This window comes from Macaca nemestrina, chromosome 10 (assembly GCF_043159975.1).
Source record: "Macaca nemestrina isolate mMacNem1 chromosome 10, mMacNem.hap1, whole genome shotgun sequence".
NCBI lineage: Eukaryota > Metazoa > Chordata > Mammalia > Primates > Cercopithecidae > Macaca > Macaca nemestrina.
The window spans coordinates 23,288,328-23,312,714 of record NC_092134.1 but is presented as its reverse complement, the minus strand read 5'-3'; the positions used below and the strand labels follow the sequence as shown (position 1 = coordinate 23,312,714).

The 24,387-nt window shown below is 45.5% G+C and overlaps 2 protein-coding genes across 19 annotated transcripts in view; one reads left to right on the top strand and one right to left on the bottom strand.

The window, feature by feature from the left end:
• Positions 1-15,427, bottom strand: part of LOC105493434 (GIT ArfGAP 2) — a 69,152-nt gene extending 53,725 nt beyond the window's left edge. For 2 of the 14 annotated variants that reach the window (XM_071071145.1, XM_024796480.2), the window contains exons 1-6: positions 14,934-15,140; positions 10,361-10,494; positions 8,432-8,544; positions 7,705-7,810; positions 2,696-2,782; positions 2,462-2,592 (exon numbers count right to left, since the gene is read on the bottom strand). In XM_071071145.1, coding sequence (XP_070927246.1) covers positions 2,462-2,592; positions 2,696-2,782; positions 7,705-7,810; positions 8,432-8,544; positions 10,361-10,494; positions 14,934-14,985 — 623 coding nt within the window. In that variant the 5' untranslated portion in view covers positions 14,986-15,140. Of the gene's footprint in view, positions 1-2,461; positions 2,593-2,695; positions 2,783-7,704; positions 7,811-8,431; positions 8,545-10,360; positions 10,495-14,933; positions 15,141-15,247 lie in introns of those variants that run through there. The other 12 variants (XM_071071144.1, XM_011761079.3, XM_011761070.3 and 9 more) reach the window with 9 other exon arrangements.
• A 3,060-nt stretch (positions 15,428-18,487) lies between these two features.
• The window catches only part of LOC105493433 (ankyrin repeat domain 13A), a 42,285-nt gene continuing 36,385 nt past the window's right edge, over positions 18,488-24,387 (top strand). The window contains exon 1 of one of the 5 annotated variants that reach the window (XM_071071142.1): positions 18,488-18,847. In XM_071071142.1, the coding sequence (XP_070927243.1) occupies positions 18,752-18,847 (96 nt within the window). In that variant the 5' untranslated portion in view covers positions 18,488-18,751. The remainder of the gene's footprint in view (positions 18,848-24,387) is intronic. The other 4 variants (XM_071071143.1, XM_071071139.1, XM_071071140.1 and 1 more) reach the window with 4 other exon arrangements.

Genomic DNA, 24,387 nt, shown 5'->3' with positions numbered 1-24,387 from the left:
AAAGTAATGGCAAAAACCGCAATTATTTTTGCACCAACCTGATAGTTTCAGTCAGCTTCTCTCCCGACCATTCAAGGCACTCACAACACCCTCCGACCTACCACACAGCTTTGATCTGTGAGAGTCACATCTTTTTCTTTTTTTTTTTTTTTTTTTTTTTGAGACGGAGTCTTGCTCTGTCACCCAGGCTGGAGTGCAGTGGCCGGATCTCAGCTCACTGCAAGCTCCGCCTCCCGGGTTTACGCCATTCTCCTGCCTCAGCCTCCCGAGTAGCTGAGACTACAGGCGCCCGCCACCGCGCCCGGCTAGTTTTTTTTTTTTTGTATTTTGAGTAGAGACGGGGTTTCACCGTGTTAGCCAGGATGGTCTCGATCTCCTGACCTCGTGATCCGCCCGCCTCGGCCTCCCAAAGTGCTGGGATTACAGGCTTGAGCCACCGTGCCCGGCCTATTCTTTCATTTTTTAGTATCTTTGAAATCAGGAAATATTCTATAATTGATGATACACCATAATTGGCTGAGCTCTTTTCTTTTTTAGCGCTGTGTGAAATAATGAAGCACCGTGCAATACTGTACTCCTGCTGTTATTCCCAGACCCACTCTGTTCTTTCCAGCCAGGTCTCCTGCTATGCTGAACACGCTTTGTCCCTCCCTGCCTCCTGATCTTGACTCCTGCCTTTCCTCTTACCTGGAATGCTTTAGCTCCTCCTTCACACATTCAAATCCAACCCATTCTTCAAGACCAACTGAAGAAATTTCTTAAATGATTTGGACCAAAATGAAGAAACCCTGTATATGCTTTTTAAGACCAATTATCTATTTTGGCAATGAATCACACATGGTCTTGCCTCCTTGAACTCTTTCAGGCATTCATGAATCATCTTTTCCAAGAGAGTAAATTTTGGGAAGGCAGAGTTTTGTTATTTGCCCATTTTATCCTCTGTGGAGCAGAGCATTGTGCTTCACAGTTAATAAAGGTACTTTGGGAAAAGAAGGAAAGATGGCCGGGCGCGGTGGCTCAAGCCTGTAATCCCAGCACTTTGGGAGGCAGAGACGGGCGGATCATGAGGTCAGGAGATCGAGACCATCCTGGCTAACCCGGTGAAACTCCGTCTCTACTAAAAAATACAAAAAACTAGCCGGGCGAGGTGGCGGGCGCCTGTAGTCCCAGCTACTCGGGAGGCTGAGGCAGGAGAATGGCGTGAACCCGGGAGGCGGAGCTTGCAGTGAGCTGAGATCCGGCCACTGGGCGACAGAGCGAGACTCCATCTCAAAAAAAAAAAAAGAAGGAGAGATGATTGATATTTGGCCATTTAATTGATATCCAATTTAATTGAATATTTAAATGATATTCAAGACTAACCTATAATTTTTCAAGGACGGTATTAATAAAGAAAAATTTAAAGCATTTTACAGTGAGCACTTTTTTTTTTTTTTTTTTGAGAGTCTCGCCCTGTTACCCAGGCTGGAGTACAGTGGCGTGATCTTGGCTCATGGCAACCTCTGCCTCCCAGGTTCAAGTGATTCTCCTGCCTCAGCCTCCCAGGTAGCGGGATTACAGGCGCCTGCCACCATGACCAGCCAAATTTTTTTTTTTTTTTTTTTTTTGTATTTTTAGTAGAGACAGAGTTTCACCATGTTGGTCAGGCTGGTCTCGAACTTCTGGCCTCAAGTAACCTGTCTGCCTTGTACCATCAAAGTGCTGGGATTACAGGTGTGAGCCACCGCGCCCAGCCTAGAGTGAGCACTTAGATGTCTACTACCCAAACCTTACAATTAACATTTTACTATACTTGTTTAATCACATATCTATGTATAGATTTGCTTTTAAGTTCAAGCAATAACTAAGAGTATTAAAAAATAGAAGAGTGTGGCTGGGCGCGGTGGCTTACGCCTGTAATCCCAGCACTTTGGGAGGCTGAGACGGGTGGATCACGAGGTCAGGAGATGGAGACCATCCTGGCTAACATGGTGAAACCGTCTCTACTAAAAATACAAAAAAATTAGCCAGGCGTGGTGGTGGGCGCCTGTAGTCCTAGCTACTCAGGAGGCTGAGGCAGGAGAATGGCGTGAACCCAGGAGGTGGAGCTTGCAGTGAGCCGAGATGGCCCCACTGCACTCCAGCCTGGGTGACAGAGCGAGACTCCGTCGCAAAAAAAACAGAAGAGTGCATTCTGTAATTCTTCATACTTGATTTGGAATCTGACTATAGCTCAAATACCACTGTGTTATAAAGGATCAAGTAAAAGACTGGAAGTTTAGCACACTGGTTCATGATTCTAGCCTTCCTCAACTTTGCCAGGCTGAGCTTATATGCATTTGAAATGTCTTCATCTGTAAAATAAAGTAACATAAATCTTTAAAGGGGTTAAATGTTAACATATACAACTTAGCTACTTAACAAGGAATCATACCCAACAAAAAAATTCCAGATAGAAGTTGCAAGAATCTAGGTCTCTTACCTTGCATAATCAACGGGAGTTTTCCCACTAGAATCCTGTGTGCCTGGGTCTGCTCCATATACTGCTAATAATTCAGCCTGTAAAATCTGCCCTGCTTTGGAGGCAACATGGAGTGGGGTGTTTCCTTTTTCCTAAGAATCATTAATAAAAAGTAGACAAAAGAGCACATTAAATAAAGCTACATGAACACAACGCACTTAGTTTCAATACCTGAAGCAACTGATGTTTTCTTACAGGATGAAAGAAGTTGGCTTGTGCTCCTAAAGACAACAGTCTCAAACAGGTTTCAAGATTCCCTGTTCTCACGCTTGAATGGAGTTGCTGAAAAACACAGAAACAAGAAAGGAATCGTGGTTAGAGGTGTAAAGAATGATGTCCTAGAGCAGTAGATAGACCATTTTAATATATGTTACATCATTAACACATAATCTTTATTTGTCTCGGTAAAGTGCATGGACCAGTCTCTCCTTTGCCAGTCACAACCGTCCCTGGGCTGTAAGATGGGGTCAGGCCACTTTACTGATAAGGAAACTAGGGCTGTGAAGGCTGATTTGCCCAAATGCATGACTTGTCTAAGAAGTGGCACAACCAGAACCTGAGTGAGAGGTAGGACTGTGTGAAAACGTGACTGCGTGGTTCTGATGTCTGACAGACCTGAATTTCAAACTATACCCACTTCAAACTGTGTGGGCTAGAGAAAGAGCTTTAAGCAATCTGAACCTCACTTTCCTCATCTCAAAAATGTCAACAATGGCCAGATACAGTGGCTCATGCCTATAATCCCAGCATTTTGGGGGGTTGAGGTGGGAGGATCACTTGAGCCCACGGGTTTGAGACCAGCCTGGGAAACAGCAAGACTCTGGCTCTACAAAAAATACGAAAATTAGTTGGGTGTGGTGGCATGTGCGCCTGTAGTCCCTGCTACTAGGGAGGCTGAGATGGGAAGATCACTTGAGCCTGGGCAGTGGAGGCTGCAGTGAGCTGTGATCATGCCACTGCACTCCAGTCTGGGCGACAGAGCAAGACCCTGTCCAAAAAAACCCCACAAAATTTATAAAAGGTGGCATTTTTCTTTTTAGAAAGGGTCTTGCTTGCTCTGTCATCCAGGCTGGAGTGCAGTGGAGTGATCATGGCTCACTGCAGCCTCAGTATGCTGGGCTCAAGCAATCCTTCCACCTCAGCCTCCCAAATAGCTGGCACTACAGGCACTGGCCACCACGCCCTCCTAATTTTTTATTTTTCAATACAGATGAGGTCTCACTATGTCGCCCAGGCTGGTCTCGAACTTACGAGCTGAAGCAATTCTCCCACCTTGGCCTCCCAAAGTGTTGGGATTACAGGCATGAGCTACTGTGCCTTATTCACAGGGTTATAAGGATTTAGTGATATAATAAAGTGCTCAAAGAATACAAATGCTATAATAACGGTTATTACTATTAGTTGTTACTGTAATTACGGCTTTAGGACTTCAAATTCTATACTGTGTAAGCTACAGGATCCTGCCTTATACAATACCCTCTCTGCCACATTATTCTTGGCCTGTATAATATGCTTTAATAAAGTATTTCAGGGTAGGAAAAGGCCTGTGATATACCAAATTCTGTACTACTGCAGAAAAGCTCTTATATATTCAGAAGATGAGTTGCCTTCCTTTCAAATCTAACCTAGAATTGTCCAAGATGCAGTAACCCTTATCACAGGAATTAAGAAATCTACTCTAACATCTATTTCTTCTAAGTCTTGTTTAATTTTTTAAATAGTTATGTTTGTTTGTTTGTTTTTTAAACACAGGGTCACATTATGTTGCCCAGGCAGGACTGAACTCCTCGGCTCAAGCAACCCTTCCACCTCAGCCTCCCAAGCAGCTAGTATTACAGGCATGTGCCACTGTGCCTAATTTTTTAAAACTATGGTAAGAAAAAAAAAACCAACACATACCAAGTCTTACTAACCAATGGAAGTAGCAAGTGTATGCATTTCTATGCAAAATTTCAAATTCTGAATTCTTCAGCCAGATTCTGCTGGGGATTAAAAAAGGGGGGGGGGGGAAAAGGCCGGATACAGTGGCTCACACCTGTAATCCCAGCACTTTGGGAGGCCAAGGCAGGCAGACTGCTTAAGATGAAGAATTTGAGACCAGTCTGGACAACAGGGTGAAACCCCATCTCTCAAAAAAAGACAAAAATTGGCCGGGTGTGGTGGCTCATGCACTTTGGGAGGCTGAGGGGGGTAGTTCACTTGAGGTCAGGAGTTCAACATCGGCCTGGCCAACATGGCGAACCCCTGTCTCTACTAAAAATACAAAAAAATTAGCCAGGTGTGGTGGCGGGCACCTGTAATCCAAGCTATTCAGGATGCTGAGGCAGAAGAATAGTTTAAACCCAGGAGGTGGAAATTGCAGTGAGCCGAGATCGTGCCACTGCACTCCAGCCTGGGTGACACAGTGAGACTCCATCTCAAAAAAACAAAAAACAAAACACACAAACACACACACACATACACAAATTAGTCAGGCTTGGTGGCACATGCCTGTGATCCCAGCCACTTGAGAGGCTGAGATGGGAGAATCATTTGAGCCTGGGGAGGTTGAGGGTGCAGTCAGCCATGATTATGCCACTACACTCTAGCCTGGGCAATAGAGTGAGACTCTGTCATTCAGGCTGGAGTGCCGTGGCATGATCTCGGCTCACTGCAACCTTCATCTCCCCAGTTCAAGAGATTCTCAGCCAAATTCTACTAGACATACAAAGAAGAACTAACATCCTACTGAAATTATTCCAAACAATCAAAGAGGAGAGGCTCCTCCCTAACTTATTCTGTGAAGCCAACATCAGCCTGATACCAAAATCAGGCAGAGACAAAACAAAAAAGGAAAACTTCAGGCCAAAATCCATGATGAACACAGATTTTTAAAAAAAAACTCTCAATAAAATATTAGCAAACCGAATCCAGCAGCACATCAAAAGTTAATCCACCGTGGCTGGGCGCAGTGGCTCACGCCTGTAGTCCCAGCACTTTGGGCAGCTGAGACAGGCGGATCACGAGGTCAGGAGTTTAAGACCAGCCAGGCCAACATGGCAAAACCCCGTCTCTACTAAAGATACAAAAAATGGCCAGGTGTGGTGGTTCACACCTGTAATCCCAGCACTTTGGGAGGCCAAGGCGGGTGGATCATGAGGTCAGGAGATCAAGACCATCCTGGCTAACACGGTGAAACCCCGTCTCTACTAAAAATACAAAAAAATTAGCTGGGCATGGTGGCGGATGCCTGTAGTTCCAGCTACTCGGGAGGCTGAGGCAGGAGAATGGCGTGAACCCGGGAGGCAGAGCTTGCAATGAGCCAAGATTGCGCCACTGCACTCCAGCCTGGGTGACAGAGCAAGACTCCGTCTCAAAGAAAAAAAAACAAACAAAAGATTAGCCAGGCCTGGTGGCACACGCCTGTAATCCCAGGTACTTGGGCGGCCGAGGCAGGAGAATCACTTGAACCTGGGAGACCGAGGTTACAGTGAGCCGAGATCGCGCCATTGTACTTCAACCCAGACAACAGGGTAACACTCCGTCTCCAAAAAAAAAAAAAAAAAAATTAATCTACCATGATCAAGTAGGCTTTTTTGCTGAGATTCAAGGCTGGTTCAACATACACAAATCAATAAATGTAATTTGCCACATAAATAGAAGCAAAAGCAAAAACCACATGATCATCTCAATAAATGCAGAGAAAGTTTTCTTTTTTTGAAACAGGGTCTTGCTCTGTCGTCCAGGCTGGAGTGTCGTGGTATAATCTCAGCTTACTGCAACCTCCACCTCCTGAGCTCAAGTCATTCTCCCACCTCAGGCTCCCGGGTAGCTGGGACTACAGGCACGTGCCACCATACCCGGCTAATTGTTGTTATTTTTTGTAGAGACGGGGTTTTGCCATGTTGCCCAGGCTGGTCTCGAACTCCTGAGCTCAAGTGATCTGCTGGTCTCAGTCTTCCAAAGTGCTGGGATTACAGGCGTGAACCATCGCACCCGGCCAAAAAGTAATAAAAAAAATTATGAATAGTAAGTCCTCAAGCTCTGTGTGAGTAAGCATTTATCCAAGGCAGTGCTTTGAAAATAAATATGCACACTTCTTACAGCATCTCTCAAAAACATGCGAAGGCCCACATAAAGAAAACCACCTCACTCGTTTTACAAGTATGATAAACCATTCTGTGAACTATAGCTTTGTGAGTCACACATTGCTTTCCGAAGATCATACTCATTGTTCAGCCTGGAAACCTGAAGAAGTAAGTCCCCTTCCTTTAGTACTTTTTCTAGTCCTTATTAAAAAGAAACAATTGTCCTATAAACTTTCTAGTCCCTTCTAGAAACAACTCTGAGATGGTTCCTATTTCAAAGTTAAACAAACAAAAAACTTATCAAAATATAATTTAAAAGCCATATTGGAAAAACACAAATAGCCTTCTAGAGACTTACTTTTCCTCTTTGCCCTGTGCCTCCACTACATGAATGGCTGCCATTTGAATTCAGATTAAAGATGAACCCAATTGGGAAAAAAAGCTATTCATTACTTAATGTGCAGAACTTAGTTTTTGTTTTTCTTACTTTAAAAACTTTTTGCAGCCTGGGCAACACAGCAAGAACCTGTCTCTACAAAAAATAAAAAATATTAGCTGGGCATGGTAATGCGCCTGTAGTTCCAGCTACTCGGGAGGCTGATGTGGGAGGACTGCTAGAGCCTAGATGGTCAAGGCTGCAGTGAACCGTGATTGCACCACTGCACTCCAGCCTGGGCGACAGAGCAAGACCCTGTCTCAAAAAAACAAAAACAAAACAAAACACCAAAAAACCCTGGCCGGGTGCGGTGGCTCACACCTGCAATCCCAACACTTTGGGAGGCCGAGGCAGGCAGATCACCTGAGCTCAGGAGTTCGAGACCAGCCTGGCCAACATGGTAAAACCCCATCTCTACTAAAAATACAAAACTTAGCCAGGCATGGTGGCATGCACCTGTAATCCCAGCTACCCAGGAGGCTGAGGCAGGAGAATTGCTGGAATCTGGGAGACAGAGGCTGCAGGGAGCCGAGATTGTGCCACTGCACTCCAGTCTGGGTGACAGAGCAAGACTCCGTCTCCAAAAAAAACACAAAAAACAAAAACAAAACCCACAACCAAACTCCTTTTTTTTTTTTTTCAAATAAAACAATATGCTGTCTTAGCCAGCTCTTTTAGGAATTTTAAAAGGTGTGACCCACCTTGCTAAGATCTTTGGCAGTCACACTATCGTCATCCCGGCAGGGCAAGCGATGGACGAATGCTAACATCTGATACTTGGCTCTGATGAATTCCGCTTTATTGGGACTGGTTCAAAAACAAAAAAGAAAACAGTTCACTCGTTCAGATACAACAATCCCCATTCTTTGTACTGTAAAAAGAAGAGGAAGTGACCCACATCCCCCACTTGAGAATAAAATGAACAATGCTCAAGTAAGTTTCAGCAAGGTTTAAGACCTGAAGTTTGAAAACATACATTAGTCATTATAATGGCTGGGACGGCAGAGTGCCTGCTTTTTATAGTAGCCCTCTTCTCTGTGTAATTGTCTGAACTGACATAGCAACCTCGGGAGAAAGCAGCATTTAGTCCCATCTTACAGGTGAGGCAACAGGCAGAAGGGTGCCCAAACCTAGATTTCTGGTCTGATCGCCTCTTATTTGAGTATACGTTTAAATCTGATTACATTTACAGACTCCAAGCCATGGTTTCCAACTGAGGAAGCCGCTTACTCCTGCCAGGCGGCCATGCTAAACAGATGGTCCTGCCCCACCCCATTCTGCATTTCTAATAGCAAAGAGCCTGATGTATGACTAGGGTAACCCCCTCCTCTGCTGCCCTTGTGGAGACTGACCAAAAATAGCTGCACTCCTTTCAGTGGGCCCCATTTGTTATGAAGAAATAAAAGTATTTATAAACATTCCACTCACTGTACTTTATCCTGTGGATTAGCTTTACGTCTTCCACTCATAATAGATGCAGGGTCCAGCAAAGAATGCTCCCATATAGAGTTAGCACCGTTATTATACAAGGTCTCAACCATCTAAAACCAAGCAGACAACATAAGACTTTAATTTCTTTTCACAAATATTCAATGGGGATCAGTGACTGAACAGGGTAAACAAAGTCTATTATAAACACTCATGTTAGGAATATCATTCATATCACTGTTTTCTGATTTGAGAATGAGAAAGATAATCAATCTGTATGCAGGATTCAGCTTTGACTAGTAGGATACTTAAATACCTAAAGAAGTGTGACCGAACTGTTCTTATACAGTATGAAAGACAAGCACTCTGACACCTTAGAGCAGGGTTTCCCAAACCTAATTAAACACTATTTTCAAGATTCTTAACGACCCATGTACTGTCTATATTATTCACATAATATTTGTCTTTAAAGCCACTTACTTTTAAAAACAACTACAGTTTGATGTGCTAGTTATAGCTTTCCTATACACAGTAAAATAATGCAACCACTTAAAAAAACCATGTATTACCTACATCTGTCTTGCATACCACTGGTGGTTCCACATTTGGGGAACTGTTGCTTTAGGGTCAACTCTGGCATTCTAAACTACTCATCTCTGGACTTTACTGAGATTCTATAATACAATCTGGCTTTGTAAACACAGACAGACCTGAGAGCAGTAAACAGCCCCTTTCACATGAGCGTGAGCTGTTAGAAACTTCTAAGCAAAAGTTAGTAATAAATCATATCTCCAAATTTCATTTCAAGGCATGACTCCTAAAACAGTCCCATCTGTTTTTTACAGCAGTGTAGTTATTTTCACATCAGAGATCCAAACCCACTTGTTTTGGCTCCTTGGTTCACACAGGCAAGTTTAAGGGATATGTGCAGCTGTCAGAGATTCAGAGAAATGTCTAATCAAGACAAATGAAGGCAAAACACACATTTAACCTTGAGTTCCAAGAGAACTTGAAGAATGTGTACCCCAAAATAGAAGTAAAGGTGACATGACATTGGACCCCAAATAAAACAAAGAGCCCATTTAACAGGGTATTCTACATGCAATCAAAACATATTAATTTAATTTGGTCTCTCTGACTAGTAACAGAACTTTAAGAAAACTTAAAATGTTTCAGAAGTTTCTGAGGAATCCCAGCCCATGCCACTATCAAAGCAGAAAAACATGTTCTAAAAATATTAGCAGGTACTCAGGAATAAGTACATTAAAGAAAAGTTTCTCAGGCAGTAGCTTTCAGAAACATTCATTATCATGCATAGAAGAGATGGACTACTGGCTGAACACGATGGCTCATGCCTGTAATCCCAGCACTTTGAGAGGTTGAGGTGCAGATCACTTGAGTTCAGGAGTTCGAGACCAGCCTGGCCAACATGGTGAAATCCCTTCTCTACTAAAAATACAAAAATTAGCCGGGCATGATGGCGGGCGCCTGTAATCCCAGCTACTCGGGAGGCTGAGGCAGGAGAATCGCTTGAACCCTGGAGGCAGAGGTTGCAGTGAGCTGAGATCACACCACTGCACTCCAGCCTGGATGACAGAGACTCTGTCTCAAAAAAAAAAAAATTTTTTTTTCTAGTGACAGTCTAGAAAGTCAACAGTGCAACATTACCAAGGCATTTTAATGACTATCCATCTATGTACCTATAATTGAGCTGTTTGGACAAGATTTATGTCAAATAGGAAGAAAAATCTTAAATGATGAATTCAATACAGATAATATTTATAAGTAGCATTGATGGGCATGCCATCTCTATTCAATTATGAAACAGTTTTGTCTTATGGAAGAAGTACGCCAGGAGAAATTTTAGTTGTTAACACGATGAGCCCTCAAATGTAAATTACCATCAGGAGAATTCTTCTTATCCTTTACCTGAAGCAATGTTGGAGGCCATGGTGTGTGTTTCAGATGCCTCACTTGGGAGATATGGCGCCCTAGACTCCGATGGACACTGCAGCACTCATCACATATAAACGTTCCCCTATTTACTGATGCCCAGGAAGGATCTGGAAAGAGAGTGAAATCTCAGTGGCAGGGATACCAGCAGGTTGCTATACCGCCAGATGGCGAAAGATGACTGAGGTTTGCTTTGTCAGAAAAATGAGACATTTTTGTTTTAGTATGCTCATCAACGCATCGAGCTGGTTATCTTGTCGGATGATATGACCTACCTTGGCTGATTAGGTACAATGCTAATTGAGACTAAAAACATCAGTGGGAGCCTTGGGTAAACAGCTATCTTCCTTCTGGTTCAGGGCCACAGTTTGTAGCCCTAATGTGGATCTACCATTTCAGATGCATGCTCTTTCATTCAAGCTAAGAAAGCAAATTGAGAGGGTACTGATGAATGATTTTGGATCCATCTCCATAAAAACCAAGATAATACAATTTTTTTTTTTTTTTTTTTTAGATTGAGTCTCACTCTGTCACCCAGGCTGGAGTACAGTGCCACAATCTTGGCTCACTGCAACCTCTCTCTCCCAGGTTCAAGCGATTCTCCTGCCTCAGCCTCCCAAGTAGCTGGGATTACAGGCATGCACCACCATGCCCGGCTAATTTTTGTATTTTTAGCAGAGACGGGGGGATTCATCGTGTTGGTCAGGTTGGTCTCAAACGCCTGACGTCAGGTGATCTGCCCACCTTGGCCTCCCAAAGTGCTGAGATTACAGGCGTGAGCCACTGCACCTGGCCAAGATAATATAATTTTCACAGTGAATTATGCAGATAGCATTTTCTGCAGTAAATGGTGTAAAGACTGCTGTCCTAATTCACTGCTATGAATCAAGATGCCAATATGCTTAGCAGAAAGCTGTGAGTTACAGAATCATAAAATCACTCAGCTGCTATGGTTCTGAGAACAGGGAAACCTGGCCTCTTCCATTAGGAAATGTTCTATGATGTCCATCAAATTTTTTTTTTTTTTGAGACAGTCTCACTCCGTCCCGTAGGATGGAGTGCAGTGGCGCAATCTCGGCTCACTGCAACTTCTGCCTCCAGGGTTCAAACGATTCTCCTGCCTCAGCCTCCCGAGTAGCTGGAATTACACGCATGTGCCACCAGCTCAGCTAATTTTTGTTATTTTTAGTACAGACGAGGTTTCACCATGTTGGCCAGGCTGGTCTCAAACTCCTGACCTCAGGTGATCCACTCGTCTCGGCCTCCCAAAGTGCTGGGATTACAGGTGTGAGCCACCGTGCCCAGCCAATTACTTGTTTTACATAAACTACCAAGTCCAATCCTGCAACTAATCTGAAAAAAAAAGAAGTTGCAATAACAGCAGCTTCACAGAGGCAAAGATGTAAAATAAAAATGAGTAATATTTTTAGTGTGTGTATAATACTTTCTTCCCTTTAAAATCATAGAGCTTCATTAGATGCCCTTGGAAACAAGGGATAATTTCATGCTTGGCAAGCAGGATGGATCTGGGTAAGTAAACTGAATACTTTGAAACCTCAAAGAAAGACCTACATTTCATCAGACTCACAATGGGGTGACAATAGGTGCCACTTAAGCTGCCTAGTCAAAGGGTTACATTTAAAAATTCTTCAATGTCCACAAAAATCTCTAAAATGCATGTACACCATCTTTACCATTTTTTAAGTTTATTCAAACCCATTCAAACCATATAATGAAAAGTTATGGGCTTTCAATCAAAGACAAATCCTGGGAGCCAGTGACTATGGTGGTTAAGAGGGTTGGCTCTAGAGACAAGCAATTCAGGGTTTGAACCCCAACTCTGCCACTTCTTGCACAGTGATCTCAGACAAGCTACTTCTTTGAGTGTTTTCACCATGGCTCAAATGAGAATAATAACATATCTCAGGATAGTGAGGATATAGAGAATCAGTGAGGTACCTCACACATAGTAAAGTAGTAACGTTAGCTGTTATATCTTTTCTAAATTATTTTCTCAGTAATTCAGATATTTTCTAGATGTGAAATTCACGATCACTGGAAAAAGTTTTTGATGGGAAATATTTAAAACATTGAACATTTCATGTGACCACTATACTACTGTATTGAAAATCTCCATGGAGTTGTCAAGTAATTGAACTCAGAGTGTGATGTATTTGAAACGAACCAGATTCATTAAAAAAACAAACACACAAAAAAATAGAATATTTAAGAAGTGATCATGGTTAAATGTTTGCATAAAATAGAATCAAAATAATTCAATTTATTATAACTGTCACTATTACTATATCATCCTAAAAAGCAGAGATTGGAAATGTCCAGATGAAGGAGCTCTACAAAGATGCATAACAACACTGCTTCCTGCGGTATAGTACTGTCACTAATGGCCAAAAAAAAAAGACTGTTTTGAAGCATACCTTTGGTTTTCACTTATCATTCAGAGGATTTGCACTATTCTTTTTTTAGCAAGTATTTAACACATATTAAGACAAGTATTCGACTAACCACTTTAGCATCCTGGATCAGAATCCCATGGAAAGAATATTAGAATGATAACGTGGTAAAATAAAAATAAGTTTGTATGAATGAGATTGGGTAAAACCCTTTAAGTTCATCTGGAGGCTTTATGCCTGGGCTCCAGGGACACCACAAATGAACTTCAAAAATGTCCGTGACTCCCCTAGACAAATCTTAGGTAAATTCGTTCACGTGCATTTTAGGGGAGAAGGCCTTAGCATTCATCAGAATCTCAAAGGGGTCCCTAACCCTACAGGTAATTCTCTCAGTAGGGTTTTGCAGAAAAGGCAGCACAAATTCCAGGCTGCTCAATTTCACAGAATATTTCAAGGTAGCCTACTTATATTCAAAACAGGAAGGAAGTGACTCAAGTCTCTGCAGATCAGGCGTATGAGACAACAACTAAAGCGATACAATGGAAGAGAAAATGTTCTGAAATGCACAAAATGCTGCAAAAGTATATTTAGGATGGCAATGGAGGAACAATTTTGCTTTGCCCCGTACCCCATCAAGAAGCAAATCAATATGCATTCCAAGAGGAAGTTAGAAGCTGGACACATGTGAATCAAACACATCACAGAAAGTTCGACTGAAAACAGGCAAGAAAATAAGGAAGTGGAACAAATAACATTTTTAGAGAAAACGATGGAGTTTGAGTTTGTATAACTCACACTAACTTGGTTTAGAAAACGCTTCTTTTTAAACTCCTCCACACCCCCTCCCTATCTTCAAAGGAAACTGGTAACACCTGCACTGTACCAGCCATTAAAACCACCACATGAGGTTTGAGTTATCACAGTTCTATTTACAATCAGTCTTCACTTCCAAATGACAAGCTGAAGATCAGAACAGTTGCAAAGCCAGTGGTGTTCAATGATTTGATTAAGATTGTTTATCGGACACTATTGTGCCAAGAAAGCCATGTTACCTTCGAATTAACTCAAAGCCAATACATCCAAGCACCTAAAACAGCATGTAATAATCTATCCAGAGACCTGACAATTCAGTTGCAATTGCTGAGATCCGCTTGATCTCTAAATGTGAATATTATGTATGAACAGTTATGCATCATTATGAAGGAATGGTTTAGCGTTTCAATGCCCCTATATTGCTGGTGATTTTGCGTTTCTTTCAGTTGTAATCAACGTATGATTTAGATAGTCAATTCTAGCTTTAAGGGACTGCAAGTGTTCTATTGTAGACAGCATAACGCAAAAAAGAAAAGCCTTAGATGATATGATCCTACGAGTATTCATTGAATCCTCCTCACCACTGAGCGTGATACTCCCGATTATCCTCATCGAAAAAAATGAGGAAATCAAGCCAAGTGACCAAGTGAAGTCACCAGCCCAAGGTCACCCAGAAGCAAAATCTAGTTTGAACCCAGGCCATTCAGATCCTCAAACTTGAGACACGCACTGCCTCCTAAGTGCTGGTTGTGTCTGGAAGACCCCGATCTACTGGCAATTCTCCCCGACAGAGTAGCTGTCGGATGTCAGGAGCGGGGAAGTCATCTACGGGGACCCTCTGGCGAGACTCAGGGAGTGTCATCCTCCCCGGGCAGGGTACCCAGGCGGAGAGAGGGTCTAGTGGGAGGTGACACCTGCAGCCTCTGGAGGCTGCAGCCGGGAGGACGCTCGCATTTTACTTCTGTAATTGGCTTTCCTGTGTATTGCCCAAGCCCCTTCCTGTTGGGGGAGCAGCCCTGGCCCCCGTCACCTCCCCAGCTGGCCTGGGACGGAGGGAACGGGAGGGAACGGGAGGGAACTAGAGGGAACGAGAGGAAAGGGAGGGCCGCGAGGTACTGGGAGGGCGGCGGCCCCCTGCCCGCCAGGCTCTGACAGGCCCGGGACACGTCCTGCCCCAAGGTCGCCCCGGGACCTCTTCGTTGAGACCCTAGTAGCGGGCTGCGGACGCTTGACCGCAGGATGCCGCCTGACCTGAGTGGGCGGCCCCGGGGTAGGGGTCCGGGCCAGGAAAGCAGAGGGGAGCGGGCCCGGCCGGTGCGACTCACCCGGCCCGCTGCAGTCAGCGCACACCTCGCTGCTCCGGAGCCGTTTCGACATGGCTCCCGCCTCCCACCTGCCGGGAACTAGAGGCCCGGGGACAGCAAAGGCGGCGGCGGCGGCGCTTCCGCTCTAACGGGTCCCAGCGGCGGCGGCGCTGACGGCGGCGCCTCTCCCCTCAGTGCCTTGCAGCCTTGGCATAGCACGCAAGCGCGGGGAGGCGCCCTTCTGCGAGTGTCAGGTCATGTGACCGGAAAGGGCACGCTGCCTTGTCGCCATCTTGAGTGAGGGCAGGAGACTGCTGGAGCATCATCTGTCCTACCTTTAAATATTGAATTTGGATCTCTCCCTCTGGCAGAGATTCCCCTCGTCCCAACTGATTAATACCAGGGGAAGCAGCAATATCTTGTGATGAGAACCCTGCAGCCACAACCTTCCTGAGGCAATCAATGGTCAAGTTCATTGATTCATTCCTTTATTCAACAAATATTTATCGGCCGGGCGCGGTGGCTCAAGCCTGTAATCCCAGCACTTTGGGAGGCCGAGACGGGCGGATCACGAGGTCAGGAGATCGAGACCATCCTGGCTAACACAGTGAAACCCCGTCTCTACTAAAAAATACAAAAAACTAGCCGGGCGAGGTGGCGGGCGCCTGTAGTCCCAGCTACTCAGGAGGCTGAGGCAGGAGAATGGCGTAAATCCGGGAGGCGGAGCTTGCAGTGAGCCGAGATCCGGCCACTGCACTCCAGCCTGGGCGACAGAGCGAGACTCCGCCTCAAAAAAAAAAACAAAAAAACCCCACAAATATTTATCGAGTACTTACCATGTTTTATACAATGTCCCAGCCACTGGAGAAACAGCAGTGAGCAAAGACTGAATTCCTAGTCCTTATGAAGCTTGCATTTTACTGAGGTAGATAAAGTAAAATAAGAGTATATTATATGATTCCAGGCTGGGCGCGGTGGCTCACTCTTGTAATCTCAACACTTTGGAAGGCTGAGGCAGGCGGATCACTTGAGGCAGGAGTTGGAGACCAGCCTAGGCAACATAGTGAAACCCCATCTCTACTAAAAATACAAAAATTGGCCGGGCACGGTGACTCAAACGCCTGTAATCCCAGCACTTTCTGAGGCCGAGGCGGGTGGATCACGAGGTCAGAAGTTCAAGACCAGCCTGGCCGAGATGGTGAAACCCCGTCTCTACTAAAAATACAAAAATTAGCCAGGCACAGTGGCAGGTGCCTGTAATCCCAGCTACTTGGGAGGCGGAGGCAGGAGCTTGAACCCAGGGGGTGGAGGTTGCAGTGAGCCGAGATGATGCCATTGCACTCCATTCTGTCTCAAAAAAAAAAAAAAAAAAAAAAGATTGGCCGGGCGTGGTGGCGCATGCCTGTAATCTCAGATACTCAGGAGGCTGAGGCGTGAGAATCGCTTGAGCCTGGGAGGTGGAGGTTGCAGTGAGCAGAGATCACGTCACCGCACTCCAGCCTGGACGACAGAGTGAGACTGTCTCAAAAACAACTCAACAACGACAACAAAAATAACAAAAAAGAATATATTAGATGATTCCTTATTTAGGCTTCAGTTTTAATCTCATCTTCAAAATTAAGATAATGCATTGTTTACTTCTAGTCCATGATTTGTTTTTGTATGGCTTGCTACTTAAGAATGATTTTTACATTTTTAAAGGGTTGCCAGATGAAAATGAAGGAGAAGAGAGAGAGGGAAAGAAAGAAAAAGAGGAAGAAGAATATGCAACAAAACTTGTATGTGACCGGCAAAGTTAAACATTCATTTTTGCTAAGGACAGATGGAATAAATTATGGGAAAAATGTGATATACCTGCTGGATAGTAACCCCTCAGTAAATAGTAGCTCCCATAATTATGGATATTGCTATTATTTTCTAATTACTGTTTTTCTTCATATGCGTGGAATTTGAGACTAAGAATAGCTAACCTGGGATAATTTACAGAAAAGTGTGAGATAAACACAATGAAATTAGGTGAATCAGTGTGAAGGAGAAAGGAGATGTGGCCCTAATACCAATGATTACTTATTGTCTGTCTTACATATAAACACAACTATGATCCTCATTCCGCAAATATTGAATGCCTGTTGTGAGCCAGGTACTATTTTGGTTTTAGATACTCTGGTAAGCAAAACGATGTGGTTCCTGTCATTGTGGGGTTTTCTGATTAATGAGATAGGGAGATTTTCAAAAAACATGGGAAGATGAAGAAGAAGAACATTAAGTTGCAAAAGGCATCTGAAAGAATGAGAAGTGCTGGAAGAGGCCTCAAAGCACTGGTCTTGAGTTCATCTCTACAGTGTGATAAATGTGTGATGTAGGAATAATCACAGAATTCCCACGCATTCCTCGGTTAGAGTCTCCGGGTGCCATCCTGGTGCTCCTGCATCCTGTTTTGGTTTAACAACTCACAAATCTGGGCTCCACATCTGTGGAGAATGGATTAGGTTGGGATTCTTGAACAGCTGTGTTGCAGGCATCTGAAGAGCTGGATGTGCATATGCTCAGAGGGCAGAGGGAATGTTTTCACACTGCATTAAATAGCTTCACCCTGCTATGTGGTCTAGTTGTAGACAGCTGAGCTGAAGCAGCAGCAGAAAGTTCAAGCCCATGAGTAGCTAGCTGTAAGTTGTTTTGGTTCTTCATTGAGTCAAGGAGGCATAGTGCCTGAAACACAAAGAATAAACTTCACATTCGCAGACTGTGGTCAAATATGTGTATTATTTATCAATCCTTTCAGCCATAACCTCAAATCCAAAAAGCTAGCTTAAAAATGACACTCATACACGGACTAAATCACCACCATAGGTAGCCATTGAATCATAACCTGGTTCGGAGTTCAAATAGAAGCGGTTTTCAACTGAGGACGATTTTTCTCCCCGAGGCGACATTTGGCAATATCTGGAGAGACATGTTTTGGGGAGTGCTACTGGCATTGAGTGGGGAGAAAGACCAGGGAAACCGCTCAGCATCCTACAAAGGACCGGACAACCCCACACAAAAACTGCCCAGTTCAGTATGTGCCGAGGTTGAGAAATCATGAAGTAGAAATATCCCCTTTTATGCAAATACTGTATTTGAAGCCACTTCGCCAGGGTTTAGAGTTCCTCCTTCAAAAATTATCCGGTGTTGCCCACTTCCAAAATGGCTTTTGACCCATCGTGGAAGCATCGGCCCTGCTCCAAAAAGGCTGCAAGGGTGTCGGCTGCTGGAATGGTTTGGTCTGGGGCTCAGTTGTCACCCCCTGACTGTAGAGCCAATGGAAGAGGCCCAGTTGTGGACCGAACCACATGGGGTCGCTGGAGCAGGGGGAAAGAAGCTGGAGACAGGTAGACAGAACTTTCCGTGTGGAGATCTTTGGCCAAGAGAATGAGCCGCAGCTCTGCTCTGTGCTCTGCACTGGGTTTCTCGGTGTGAGCTGGAGGTGGGTGCAATGGCGCGGACCTCGGACCCGGTGCCCGAGGTCGCCTACCCCCGCCGCGGCATGCGGTGGTTCGCTCCCCGCACTTCCCTGTTTGGGGCAGTTAGGTCCGCAGAAGTCCGTCCGCGAGCTGTCAGCGCGGGCGGGAACGCCGCGGGGCGCGGGGTGGGCGCGGCCGACCTGGTCACTGAGCCGGCCCGCGACCCCTGACCTCCCGCGCGCCCCGCACCCGACCGGCTCAGCCGGCCGGCAGCATAACGCGCCCTTCGCTCGCTTGCTGGCCGGCCTCAGGGCAGGCGGGCGGGCGCGGGAGACCCCGCCAGGGCCGAGACTTGGGGCTGGCGGGCGGCGAGAACCCGGTTACAGCCTCCTCGCCATGTCCTCGGCCTGCGACGCCAGCGACCACTACCCCCTGCACCTCCTAGTGTGGAAAAACGACTACCGGCAGCTCGAGAAGGAGTTGCAGGGCCAGGTGAGGGGCGGGGCGGGGGTCCGACTCCTGATGGGGACTTCGGGGAATCGGGGGTCGTTTCGCCTCCCTGAGCCCATTTCCAGCCCTCTGTCCCCGGGATCCCCAGACCCCTTCCACTTTGCAGGTGTGGGACAGTCCTAATAATAGGACACGTATCGAGTGCTTACTGTGCCACGGGCTTTTTAATATCTTGTCTCTTCACCTTTCCAATAACGCTGGAGGGTAGGTACTGTTACTTTTCCACTGGACAGAGAAGGAAACTGAAGTCCTCAGAGGCTACGTGCCTTGTGCGAGGCCGCCCCGCTGATAAATGCCAAGTCGGGATTTTAACTCGGGCCGGCTGGCTCCGGAATGCACAGTCTTAACCATTTTTAGGTTCTACTGCCTCAAAGACGTAAGAATAGCACGCCCTCCTTGTTGTAAGGAAGGGCTTGGTTGGTTTTGGAATCCAGGTTCTAACGCGCCCTGTGACCTTGGGCAAGGCATTTTCCCTCTCTGGCTGACGTTAACTTAGCTGTAGAATGAGGATGTTGGTGCTGGGGCAAAACCCAACACTTGACTCTATTGATAGGTCTGGGGTGAGGTCCAGGTGCCGCATTTTAACATACTCCCCAGGGAGGCTGATCGCTAGCAAAGTTTGAGAATCACTGGTTCTCAGGCTCCTTAAAATCCCTTCCTGTTCTAAAGTGCTTTGATGCTTTAATGTTTTCATTATTGCCGTCTCTTTAAAGCAGTAGTACTCTCAGTTGGAGGTGATTTTGCACCCCCGAACCCCTGGGGACATTTGGCAATGTATGGGACATTTTTGGTTGTTGCAAGTGGGGAGTGGGTGCTACTAGTAGTGGGTAGAGGCCAGTTATGCTGCTCAACATCCTGCAATGGACAAGACAGCCCCCCGCAACTAAGACTTATCCAGCCCCCAAATCCAATAGCGTCTTGGTTGAGAAACTCTGCTCCCCTCCCCCCCCCATTGCCCAAGATGGAGTGCAATGGCCCGATCTCCGCTCACTGCAACCTCCGCCTCCTGGGTTCAGGCAATTCTCCTGCCTCAGCCTCCCAAGTAGCTGAGATTACAGGAATGTGCCACCACACCCAACTAATTTTGTATTTTTAGTAGAGACAGGGTTTCTCCATGTTGGTCAGGCTGGTCTCGAACTCCCGACCTCAGGTGATCCGCCTGCCTCAGCCTCCCCAAGTGCTGGGATTACAGGCGTGAGCCACCACGCCCGGCCGAGAAACTGCTTTTAAAGTATCCCAACAATTCTGGGAGGTATTGGTGCCCTGAAGTTTCAAGCTAACAAACTTAACAGTTAGGATGAGGATTTGTGATTATCTCTGAAATCTAGTATGGTTGTTCTTGTTGGCTTCATACATTTTATCCAGTGTCTTACAGACCTGGTTTTTGAATGACTCGAAATTGGTGCTATAATTTTCAAGAAATTGTAGAGGAAGAGGAGCATTGGTTGTCTTACGGTTGACAAAAATTGAGACAGTTTAGCATTACTCCATTTGGTGAATGGGTACTGCAAGCTGTGTGCTTGCAACCTGCCATATTTAAGGTGGTTGAGCCCCCACCAAGAGTCCAAAATTACCCTCTTTTCTTCTCTTTCTTTTTTTTCTTTTCTTTTTGAGATGGAGTCTCGATCTGTCATACAGACTGGAGTGCAGTGACGTAATCTCAGCTCACTGTAGCCTTCGCCTCCCAGGTTCCAGCGATTCTCCTGCCTCAGCCTCCTTAGTAGCTGGGATTACAGGCTAATTTTTGTATTTTTAGTGGAGATGGTATTTCATCATGTTGGCCTTGCAGGTTTCAACCCCTGGCCTCAAGCAGTCCGCCTACCTCTACCTCCCAAAGTGCTGGGATTACAGGCATGAGCCACTGTGCCCAGACATTTTTCATTTAAAAAGAATTCCAGATACGATAAACTTTTGTGAGAGTCATCGTTCTTAATTAGGTGACAGGGCAACTATTTAAGAGTTAAGGAAATATGACATGTGCCCTCAGACTAAATGATTCACCATTAGGCATTTTAGTATACTGATAATTTAATTCCTTTTCTATTACTAGACATGGTACAGAGGTAAAAACTCTAAGACTCAGCTAGGACACTTTAAAAATGACCAATTTTGGTTTTTAGGCATCTGCTTCTTTTGGTGCCCAGACTGGTCTTGAACTCCTGAACCCAAGTGATCCGCCTGCCTCAACTTCCCAAAGTGCTGGGATTCCAGGTGTGAGCCACTGTGCCCTGCCCAAATCCTGTATTCTTAACCCCTACTATACTTCTTTCAGTAAAAATGACTTTATTTCAAGATTATGGAGAATAAATAAGGAAGATAATGGACCTGAAAGTGCAGGCATATGGTAATTGGAAACAATATTTACCAGTAGCTGCTGCTATTGTAATCATCATTTGTAAACCTGGGGATTAAGCTTCTTTTCTCTATATTCCAGTTTTTCTACAAGGAAGATGTATTGATTGCATAATTAAAAACAAAAAATTCTTAAGGCCAGGTGCGGTGACTCACGCCTGGAATCCCAGCACTCTGGGAGGCTGAGGTGGGTGGATCACCTGAGGTCAGGAGTTCGAGACCAGCCTGACCAACATAGAGTAACCCCGTCTCTACTAAAAATACAAAACTAGGCCGGGCGCGGTGGCTCAAGCCTGTAATCCCAGCACTTTGGGAGGCCGAGACGGGCGGATCACGAGGTCAGGAGATCGAGACCATCCTGGCTAACACGGTGAAACCCTGTCTCGACTAAAAGATACAAAAAACTAGCGGGGCGAGGTGGTGGGCGCCTGTAGTCCCAGCTACTCGGGAGGCTGACGCAGGAGAATTGCATAAACCTGGGAGGCGGAGCTTGCAGTGAGCTGAGATCCAGCCACTGCACTCCAGCCTGGGCGACAGAGTGAGACTCCGTCTCAAAAAAAAAACAAAAATAGCCAGGTGTGGTGGCATGCGTCTGTAATCCCAGCTACTCAGGAGGCTGAGGCAGGAGAATCACTTGAACCCAGGAGGCTGAGGTTGCAGTGAGCCAAGATCGTGCCACTGCACTCCAGGCTGGGAGACAGAGCGAGACTCCGACTCAAAAAACAAAAAATTCTTATCACCGCAGCAATAAAGTGGCTGTTTCCCTTAATGTTTTGTTGGCTGGTGAGTTTCTGCTGCCAGTTTTCTCATTCCCTCTATCACCCGATTGAGACTTGGAGCATGTACACCGATAGCTGTAAGGATTTTTTTCCAGGTTTTTTGTTCCTGTTCCAGGAACAGCAACACAAGAAAGAATCAAGTTTATCCAGATGAAGAGGATAAGCACATGTTTCTGAGTGTGTGTGAGCCAGCCCCAATCCCACTGTCTCACTAATAGCGGGCAGTTGTGTAACTCTGCCAACTACGAGATTATTTCAGGCCTTCGTTTGATCAGCAGAGGCATTTAATAAAGTGCCTCTTAACCCATCAGCTCATTAATATTCAGTGGGGCCTTGAACTTGGTTGCTGAAGTTGAAACTATCTGCGTTCTGCTTATGTCATTTGCCACTTAGCAAATGTTAAACTTCTTTGGCCCTCTTACTGATGCTGAGACATGAACACTGAAGGGGACAGATACAAAGGTGAGTCAGTGTACCTTAGACAGGCTTGGAAAACCTGGGTTGTGTGAGGTGGAGGGTGGCAGATGACGCCTGACTCTAGAGCCAGGCTCCCTGTTAGGAAGCCAGCAGGTGAAAAGCACAGCACCTAGGTAAGAGGAGGACGTTCCTGGGGTTCCCACTCCGGAGCAGGCCAGGTGAGGCCCCTGGGCACAGATTCACGTCACTGAGCCATGGACTAGGCATCCAAGATGAAGAGCCTAGAGCCTGCTCTCCGCATGTGCCCCCTTGGTCATCAGGGGCTCAGGCTCACCTTAGGAAACTGGCCTCAAGATTCCTGTTCCCACTGACTTAGGGTGGAGGCCCCACAGAGGACCAAGATGGTCTGAGAGTGAAGAGGGGTGAGGGTGGTTGACTGTTGAAAGGAGGACTAGCCAGCAGCCTCTTGCTGGAGGCCCCCTAAAGGTAACAGTGAGTTTATGAAGCGCTTCCTGCATGCCAGGTACCAAGGCACAGGGGATCTGATAATTCACCTGAGGCTAGTGGGGAAGCTGGAAGGGGCGCCCGGTTGTCTGGTTCTGCAGCCTGGCCTCAGAGCTCAGCAGGAGGATGGAAAGATAGTAAAGAAGGCTTGATTGAGGAGGCTGAGATGAGGCAGTGCTTGAGGACAGGAGTTCAAGACCAGCCTGGCCAACATAGTAAGACTCCATCTCCTTAAAAAAAAATTTTTTTTTTGGCTAGGCATAGTGGCTCACACCTGTACTCCCAGCATTTTGGGAGACCAAGGCAGGTGGATCACGAGGTCAAGAGTTCAAGACTAGCCTGGCCAACATAGTGAAACCCCATCTTTGCTAAAAGTACAGAAAAATAGCCGGGCATGGTGGCGGGTGCCCGTAATCCCAGCTACTTGGGAGACTGAGGCAGGAGAATTGCTTGAACCCAGGAGGCAAAGGTTGCAGTGAGCCAAAATTGTGCCATTGCACTCCAGCCCTGGTGACAGTGTGAGACTCTGTCTCAAAAAAAAAAAAAAAAAATTTTTTTTTTTTAAGGCTTTTGAGCAAGAAAAGTGGATGGGCTGAAATGAGCAAATAGGAAGGAAACTCCTAAAGGGGGATGGGTATTTTTATTTGGGTATAGCTCATGGCTAAAGAAACTTAAAAACCTAAATGATCAGTTTCAAAAGTGAATTCCAGCTGGGCGCAGTGGCTCACACCTGTGATCCCAGCACTTTGGGAGGCTGAGGTGGGTGGATCACCTGAGGTTGGGAGTTCGAGACCAGCCTCAACATGGAGAAACCCCGTCTCTACTAAAAATACAAAATTAGCCGAGCGTGGTACATGCCTGTAATCCCAGCTCCTAGGGAGGCTGAGGCAGGAGAATTGCTTGAACCTGGGAGGCGGAGGTTGCCGTGAGCTGAGATTGGGCCATTGCACTGCAGTCTGGGCAACAAGAGGGAAACTGTCTCAAGAAAAAAAAAAAAAAAAAAAAAGTGAATTCCAGCTAAATTCTGAAAGTCCTTGTTCTCTGAACTCATATTATTAGTTGAAGATTCTAAGCCCCACTATTAACTGTAATGCAATTTGAGCAAATCCCTTTTAGGAAGAAAGTGACAGCTACATGAAACTACATAGTGTGGGCGTATGATAATAACAGATAACTCTTCTCAGCGCTTACTGTGGTGTCAAGCACTGTGCTAAGTTAAGGCCTTTCCCCTTGTAAGAACTGTAGGGTAGGTGTTTTTTTTATTGTTCAGTTTTACAAGCGAGCACACTGAAGCTCAGGAGGAATTAAGCAACTTGTCAAACAGTACATGAGAGATTTCATTTTATGTATTATATATAAACATACACATTGATTTTCAAAACATTTTTATTGAGATATTATAGTTCACTTATATAATCTACATTTAAAGGTTATTCAATGGTTTTTAGTATATTTGCTGAGTTGTACAAC